The sequence below is a fragment of the Theobroma cacao genome, chromosome 9 (assembly GCF_053813885.1).
Source record: "Theobroma cacao isolate CCN51 chromosome 9, ASM5381388v1, whole genome shotgun sequence".
Lineage (NCBI taxonomy): Eukaryota > Viridiplantae > Streptophyta > Magnoliopsida > Malvales > Malvaceae > Theobroma > Theobroma cacao.
Window position 1 is genome coordinate 48,254,641 of NC_142647.1, and position 8,972 is coordinate 48,263,612.

General features: G+C 34.5%; 1 protein-coding gene across 1 annotated transcript; it reads left to right on the forward strand.

The window, feature by feature from the left end:
• The first annotated feature begins 4,683 nt into the window (after nucleotides 1-4,683).
• Nucleotides 4,684-8,401, forward strand: LOC18590697 (putative protein phosphatase 2C 4). Its single transcript, XM_007016363.3, has 4 exons — nucleotides 4,684-6,597; nucleotides 6,697-6,810; nucleotides 7,637-7,901; nucleotides 8,034-8,401. Exons 1-4 carry the CDS (start codon nucleotides 4,891-4,893, stop codon nucleotides 8,147-8,149), a joined length of 2,202 nt encoding a protein of 733 aa, XP_007016425.3. The 5' UTR covers nucleotides 4,684-4,890; the 3' UTR covers nucleotides 8,150-8,401.
• Nucleotides 8,402-8,972: the final 571 nt, after the last annotated feature.

Genomic DNA, 8,972 nt, shown 5'->3' on the forward strand with positions numbered 1-8,972 from the left:
ACATTAATGTTTTCAACAATTCTTGATAGTTTCTTGGCATGAAATATTGATACTTCACTGTAATTCTACAAGAGGAAACATGGGTTTCTTTTACATGTATGGGGAGTTGAAGTTAAAACGATTGGTCACACAAAAAACAGGATTGAGACAAGACAGAAAGATAGAAGATTAAACCCCCAAAAGAATTAAAACCTATGACTTTGTGGGGGGATATTTTCAGAAGTTTAAACTGGTAGGAATATGTCCATATGTTCCAGGAAATGTGTTTTATGAACTCCACCTGCCCAGGACAACAAATTCAATCTTCCTCCAATTTTTAAGACACATGATTCAGGGTTTTTGTAATATGGATCTTCCCCATGTTACCAAAAGCTGGAGTGAAAGGAACTGAGTAGGCCAAATTGAAAAGAAGAAGAAGATGAAGAGGAAAAAATGGTTTAGCTGAAGTGGACAGCACTAGAAGTCAACACAAGATGCAATGGTGCCAGCAAAGCCTAAAGGTCCACCAGGTAATAAAACAAAGACCCACTCATAACTAAACTCCAGAGCTTGAATTGAAAAAACACCCACCGGACATATGGAGGAAAAACTAAACAATTATTAATTACTATCTATTTAAAAGTCAAGATTTTAGGCACCCAAAACAACATAAATGTGTATTTTTTTTTTTTATAAGGTCCAGCTTGATGAGTCAATGTATCAGGCCACTATATTTGTTTCTAGAACTTGCTTATTTAAAGTTCAGAAAATGTGTTCTATAGAATAAGGTTGATGAATTAGTCATTGTTCATGATGGAATCATTGGAAGTTTCTTGTGATTTACCACTATATTATTATTTATTTATTATTTTCGTGGAAATGCTCAATGAAGGTTTTTAGTCCAAGATTGAGATTCCCCTCCCCTTCCCTCCTTTTTTTCCCCCTTTTCAAGTCAATATCAAACCAAAACTAATAACCCCTTTCTCTCAATTTCTCGTTTAGATAAAGAACTAGTTCCATCTTTTCAATCAAATAACTCCTTTGGTCAATTTTTTCTTTGTATATATTTTATTTTGATACATATTCAAAGAGCGGAAACATAAAATATTATTTTTTAAAAAGATTACGTTTTTAGTAATTTAACTAGATAATATCGAATTGAAATTAAATAATGAACATTTTTACATCATATTTAATTTTAATTAGTACAACAAAAGTAATTTCACTCATTTAACTCGAATACTACATTAATTCAGATACTAAAAGATAAGAAGAAACTTAGTGGAGGAATGAAGTTTATCAAGAGCAAGCTTTTTTGGGACGGAAAATTTTCCATCGTCTTCATCTTCATCTTCTCGGGAGAAGGTAAAGAAAAGAGCTAAAGCTGTGATGATCATGAGCAAATAGATTAGTCTATAAGACCATGATTGAGTAAGGCACTAATGAAGCGTAAAAACGAGCAATGTAACAGTAAGTTAAAGAGTGAAAGCTACCCAAAAGGTGATTGAATGATATCCTAAAAAAAAAAAAACACTAAAAACAAATAAAAATGGGATTTTATTTTATTTTATAGTAAAACATATGATAAGCAGCTAGAAATTAATAAGTTAATGCTACCAACTTGGTCAAGAGATGAAGATCAGTTGAGATGAAAGATTAAAAAAATAAATTAAATTAATTCATAAGAAATCAAAAGATGATCGAGTGTATATTTGACTAGATCATGCTTTGAAATTATTTGGTTACATGTTCTAGAAGTATTCAATACAAGATGCCCAAAAACAAGGCTAACAATAGGATATATTTATTGTCTTCCAAATTAGATATTTTCTAGATTTTTTATTTAAAATTGCTCAAAATAATCTAATTAAGGTTTGAACTATTCCAAGTTTTGATATGCGAAGATAGTGAGTATAAGAATAATTAATTAATTGATAAAAGAACTAGTGTATTGAATTATTTTAAATAAATTTTTATTTTTTATTACGTTTCATAAATTTTTATATTTTTATTTTAAGTCAAAAAGATCTTTATGATTAACGGTTTTTAATCAAAGCTTTATTTGTTAATTTATATCTTGTGACGTCCACGTAATGTTAAGTAAATGATGAAAAATATCATATAGTTATATTATCATATTATATTACCTTCTAATACGATTTATTAGAATATTATATTAATATCACGTGATATAAAATTACAAATTACGTTTTGATTAATAACACTTAATCAATTGTTAATAATAAAAACTTATTTAAAATTTTTTTAAAAATATGATGTCAAATATTTTAACATTCATTTAAAGCAAAATACACAAATTAAATAAAGTTTTAGGACAAATAAAATAAGGTTTAAAGAGGGGATAAAGAAGAGAAAGGACAGAAGTGGGGTGGGTCATGCAATGGGGATTATGGAGATGGTGGCTTAGCAAGGTTTCTCCACTCGCAAATATTGAATGATGATGGCCTTGAATTCGTGGGTGGGATATTATTATGTAAGTGGAAATCAAGCTTTCCCATTTGTTTAATTAATTCATAAACAATAACCTAGGTTTCCTCTAGAATCCTCAATTCGATTTCTTAACTTATTTTAATTTACAGAGGAGGGAGGAAGAGGTACACATTTCGGTTAGTCTCCATCCAACTTTCGTGTGGTGGTGTTGGCCTCCATCAATTATTATGTACCTAAAAACCATTTACCACTATCTCATGCTCCAGCACATTGATTTTTAATTGTCACGTGGCAAATACCCTCATGGACATGTGTCCACACAATAAAAAATATATATTTAACATATTTAATAACATATGCAAGGGAATTGTTTTTTTGAAAAAGAATTAGCAATAGCTAAGAGTTTGAAAAATTCATAACATTTAAAATTTATCATAAATAATTTGTTGAAAAAAAAAAGAAAAGACATTAAATTTAAGAAATGCTTTTCAAGTACTTTTTGAAAAGAACTCTTGAAAGTGCAAAAAACAATGGGTTTTACTAAGAGTGCCTTAGGGCAATATTTAATGTTATTATATTAAGTATATCTTTCAAAATAATCACATTAATTATTATCACTTCTGTATTTAATACAAAAATATTACTATGACTAATGATTTAATTAAGCTTAAATGAATGTCGTTAGGGTACTTTCTTTTTCTTTTCATAATTCAATTCCGAATGATAATTTATTTGAAGTTTTTCTCTTTGTAAAATAGACACTTGTTAATTGGATTTTTAAAATATTATAATTTTATGAAATAATGGGCCAATAAAGCATATAAAAACAAAGAGGGAAATTTCCCATAGGCAAGTTAGAGTGCTAAAGAGAGCAATTTGAATTGAATGAATAAATTAAAAGGTAAATGTGAAAGAGAATTTTGAGAAGTACTTTCTCTATTTGCCAAAAAGTCAAGCTGAGCCGCGGATTGAACCTCGCGTTGACAAAAGAGGCGCTCTGTGGTCAATAATGATCTGCCAGGTGTCGGTCAACCCTTGCTTTTATCAATCCTCTTCCGCTTGATCCAACGGTGATAGTGCCACGCTTTTCCAGGCAAATTTAAGGAGTTTTTTTTTTTTTTGCTTGTGGGTGGCTTTTGACTTTTCGAACTATGCCAGAATTTATGACACTCTTTCAATATTTCACCCCACCATATGAGCAAAACTCTTCCCCAAATCTCACAATTGGAGCGTGGCCTTCGCACTAATCTCAATTTATTATTAGAAACAAATCCATAACTATTTTTTTTTATTTATCAAAAATCAAAGATGTACACTCATATTTTTATTTATTTTTTTATTTATAGAAAATAAATATTAAAAATATCAATTAAATAAAATTTTAATTAATTGGTGCAAAATCTCTTTGCTTAAAAAATAAAGTTTGAATCTATATATTTGATCTTACAAGTATAAATTTAATTTCACTTTTCATCAATTAATTATATATTTAAAACTTTCTTTATATCTTTGATAGTAAAATCATAAAAATACTGTTTATGAAAAATAAGCTGTTAAATATTGTTTTGATACTTACTATTAACTATATATTTGAACTTTTCTTTACATCTTCGTTAATAAAACTACAAAAATACTGTTTATAAAAAATAAACGGTTAAATATTGTTTTGATAATTACAAGTTAAATATTGTTTATAAAAAATAAACAGTTGAAGCCTTTTTCTTAAAAAAGACTAAAATTTTAATTTAAAAATTAATTTACGTAAAACAAAAATGTAAATATTGTTTACAAAGAGCTTTCAAAAAGTTTGTTATGAAAGGGAAATGCACACGAACCTATCTAGTACTTTCTTAAGCAGTGTTTGACTGAACATACTCACTAATGCCATTCTAATCTCACTACTTTTTGCCCTCGGAAAAAAGCTTTTCACAAATTGCAAAATCAAAGATATACAAAGAGCCATGGAATAGAGACGAAAACTATCACTCTTAAAGAGGGGATCAATCAAAGCCTTGAAAAAAAAAATTGTCAACGTGTCCAAGAGCGTGCAGGCACGCTCTCATAAAGGAAACTCGAATAGAATTCGAATAAAATCCCCCACTAAAACCACCACTAATCTAAACTTTCAAAACCCTCCAAACCCCAATTGAGTTTGCTTAAACTACCCCATCTTAGTCAACGCCCCCGCCCATTCACTCACCCAAAAAAAAACTAAAAATAATAGAGAAAGCATAAAACATTAATAAAAATGGAACCCAAAAAAGTGTGCCTTTTTCTTCATTTTGAAAAGCCCCCTCCCTAACCCTCCACAAAAGTCAACGCCCCCCTTCCCTCTATCCTCCAACCCAGCTTCTTCTTCTTTTTCACATCTTCTTTCTCTTTCCCCTGACAGTTTAAGAGCAAAGAAGAGAGAAACAAGGAGAAAGAAAAACTTCTTTTATTTTTTTATTTTTTTTAGTTATGGGTAACGGTTTCGGCAAATTAACCGTGTGCTTCACCGGCGGAGGTGGATATGGCGGGGAAGAAGCTCGTCGTAGAAAGGAAATCTCCATGTTCTTATCGGATCCCCTCGATGAAGGACTCGGTCACTCTTTCTGCTACGTCAGACCTGATCCGACCCGACTCTCTTCGTCCAAGGTCCATTCCGAAGAATCCACCACGACTTTCCGTACGATCTCGGGGGCCTCCGTTAGCGCCAACACGTATACGCCGCTTTCGACGGCGCTGGTGGACCCGTACGTCAGTTACAACAACAGCTGCTTCGATCGAGCCGCGGCTTTCGAGAGCACGACGTCGTTTTCCTCGATCCCGCTGCAACCGATTCCGAAGAATTTAATGAACTCTTCGGGTCCGATGTCGGGTAGCCTCGTTCCGGGTTCAGGTCCTTTAGAAAGAGGGTTCATGTCGGGTCCGATTGAGAGAGGGTTCATGTCGGGTCCCCTTGATAATATTAATAATAATAATTATAATCGCGGGTTATTTTCGGGTCCACTCGAAAAAGGCTTTTCCGATCAGTTCCAAAGAAGCTTTTCTCATGGAGCTTTTGCTTTTAAAACCAGATCGAAAAAAGGATCTTTAATTCGGGTCCTCCAAAGAGCCATCTCAAAAACCATGTCTCGTGGCCAAAATTCCATCGTGGCTCCAATTAAAGGTGTCGTTTCGGTTAAAGTACCCGAATGGGCAATCGGGTCAGAAAAGAACCCGATTCATCCTCACAATGAGAATTTGACGGTCAGTAGTTTGAATCTGAGCAGTGAAGGTAGTTTAGATGATGATGAGTCAATGGAAAGTCAAAATCTTCAATGGGCTCAGGGCAAAGCAGGTGAGGATCGGGTACACGTCGTCGTTTCGGAGGAACATGGATGGGTTTTTGTTGGGATTTATGATGGATTCAACGGCCCTGATGCTCCTGATTACTTGCTGACAAATCTTTACTCGAATGTTCATAAAGAACTGAAGGGCTTGTTATGGGATGATGGCTTTGAACAAGCCCCTGCTAGTTCCCCTGAAGAAGAAAAACAGAGTAGCGAACGGGAACCGGCTAGGGGTTGTTCCGATGATGCCTGTTCCCGGTGTATGGAGCAAGAGTATTATCCCTGTGAGAAAGAAGTTGATTCCGATTTGATTTCGAGTTCAAAAAAGAGAAAAGGAAGGAATTTGAAAGGAAAGTATAAAGGCGCAGCGAAGAGGTGGGAAGAGAACCAAAGGAGGTGGAAGTGTGAATGGGATAGGGAAAGATTAGAACTTGATAGGAAATTAAAGGAACAGTTGAGTAGAAATAAGTCTGATGGATCCAGATCAATGATAAATCATGGTGATGTTTTGAAAGCTCTGTCTCAGGCTTTGCAAAAAACAGAGGAGTCTTATTTGGATATTGCTGATAAGATGTTGATGGAGAATCCAGAGTTGGCCTTGATGGGTTCTTGTGTGCTTGTTATGTTGATGAAAGGTGAGGATGTTTATGTGATGAATGTCGGGGATAGTAGGGCAGTTTTGGCACAAAAGGCGGAGCCGGATTATTGGTTGGGGAAGGTCAGACAGGATTTGGAGAGGATTAAAGAAGAAACATTGCATGATCTTGAAGGTTTTGATGGAGAGAGATCTAGTGCAATTCCTGATTTAACTGCTTTTCAGCTAAGTGTGGATCATAGCACCAGTGTTGAAGAGGTAAGATCTCATATACTGATCTTTTAGTACCCAAAGAATGACTTGGATGCCTTTTTTTGTTTGTTGATGGATTGAGGTCGATGTCTTATTTCATTTCAGGAAGTTCAGAGAATAATAAATGAACATCCGGATGATGCTTACGCAGTGATGAATGACCGGGTTAAAGGTTCTTTGAAGGTCACTCGAGCTTTTGGTGCTGGTTTTCTGAAACAGGTAACTTTTGAACTACTTTAGGATGAATATACGCAATTAGCTTTTGCTTCCTTGGTGTTTGAGAATTGAAATTTTTGGGAAAACTTTGAGAAAAAACTCCATCCACTCTGTTTGCAGCATAAAAGTTTTGCATTTATGTAAGGAATGTTGCCCAGAATTGGCCAAGTTAAAGTTGATTCTTGGAGCATCATTCTGAGAACAGCAATCACATGGGAAACATTAGTCATAGTCTAGCTATGCAGAACCATTGGCAAAAAATTTGCTTAATTTCTAGAATGCATACAAGTATGATTCATTAGGAATCAGTCTCTGGCAAAAAGGAACAACAAAATGTGGAAATCATTGGCAGTAGCTATTAATATAAGGCACATCAGACTTGCAGCTCTAATTTTTATTCTCTCTGGACACACATTCAAATAGAAATTAAAATGAGCAAATGAGCAAATGAGCAAATGGGTAAAGTTAAAGCTGCCAGTCCAAAGAATATGGCTTTTCAGAAGAAGAGCCAAATGACATTCTGCAATAAGATGAATAGCATACATAGAAATAGATCTTTTGCTTTCCCTTTTCCGTGAAAAATTGATAAGGTTTGTGATCATTTGTCTGATAAAGAGAGATCATATAATCTATTGAAATCTAACTATTTCCAATTCTCAAGGGATGTGCTTTGGCATGCTCTGCCTTCTGCAATGTGGTGGACCACAGGAACTTAGAGCAATTATTTGCTATGTATTTGCATTTGCCTTTGGACGTTTTGTTTGATTAGATTTGAAAGATTTTGATCAAATTCTGTATCTTATCCTTGTTTCTTTTTGAACTTCTGCAGCCTAAATGGAATAATGCACTTTTAGAGATGTTCAGAATAGATTACAAGGGAACTTCACCATATATCACTTGTGTACCGTCTCTCCACCACCACAAATTAGGTCCCAAGGACCGATTTTTGATATTATCCTCTGATGGACTCTATCAATATCTAACAAATGAGGAGGCTGTGTCTGAGGTTGAACTTTTCATCACATTGCAGCCTGAAGGAGATCCTGCTCAGCATCTTGTTGAGGAAGTGCTGTTCCGAGCTGCGAAGAAAGCTGGTACTATTCAAATATCTGTCTTAAGAAATACTATTTCTTTTTCATTCTTTTTTCCCCCTTTTCTTCTTTGTTCCTCGTTATACGTTTTACTAAAAATACTAAATGTAACATATTTGGCCTTGTTTATTGCAGGCATGGACTTTCACGAGTTACTTGAAATACCACAAGGGGATAGAAGACGGTACCATGATGATGTTTCCATAATAGTTATTTCTTTAGAGGGAAGGATATGGAGATCTTGTGTATAAGTAGAGAAAAACCACAGATAGAAGATATAGAGACATCTGCCAAAAAGTTCGGGCACTTCCTTTTTGCTGTTCTTTTTTTTCCCTGGTCACCTTTGTAACATAACACCTAAGCTCCTTGGAGGTTCGAGGAACTGAGTTGTGAATTGTACTGGGTGGTGAGGTGTGTAAAGGTGTAAAAGCTGGTTCATGTTCATTATAAACTGTCATAGAAATTGTAATTTTCTACTAATAAATGACATTCCTTTTTGAAAAGGGTTTTGTTCTTCATTATCCGCACTATCGCTTTCTGTACCTTCTTTGAACAACCCTTGCTATGAGCAACGCTAGTTGAGCATCTGCACCCTTTGCTCCGTTCTTTTAGTAAACAATTCATTACTCGGATGCTGTAAAAACTGTGCTGGACAGAAATTTCTTGCCTTGAACTTGTAGCTTCTTCCCCTTTTCAGGTTAACCAGGTTGCAATTGGTTGCTTAAAAGCTTAGAAGCACCTCAAATTATATACTATAAATATACTTCCAATTCTACAGGCAATATTCCCTCTGATGTAATGAACACTTTTCTGGAGAATCTAACCTAGAACATATTGTGAAATTGATTTGTGCTACATCAAAGCCATCAATCTTCTGCCCAAACTCAAAAGTTCAAAACAGGTTCACCTTTCTTTATCTTCTGGCCTCTCTCAACCAGGAATGCTTCAGTAGCAAAAGCTGTAGATTACTCATTGGATACCAGATAGCAATTGCCATTTGTGAAGTTGATCATCTTAAATTAAAGCTGCAGATCATTTATCTTTCCAAAGTCAGCAGCAGGACCAGAAGGAAAT

What these genes read in the sequence shown, in the direction of transcription:
- LOC18590697 (XM_007016363.3), top strand. Translation starts at nt 4,891, where the DNA reads ATGGGTAACGGTTTCGGCAAATTAACCGTGTGCTTCACCGGCGGAGGT. An exon ending in GTGCTGGTTTTCTGAAACAG is followed by an intron (nt 6,811 to 7,636) that starts GTAACTTTTGAA and finishes GAACTTCTGCAG; the next exon opens with CCTAAATGGAATAATGCACT. An exon ending in CCGAGCTGCGAAGAAAGCTG is followed by an intron (nt 7,902 to 8,033) that starts GTACTATTCAAA and finishes TGTTTATTGCAG; the next exon opens with GCATGGACTTTCACGAGTTA.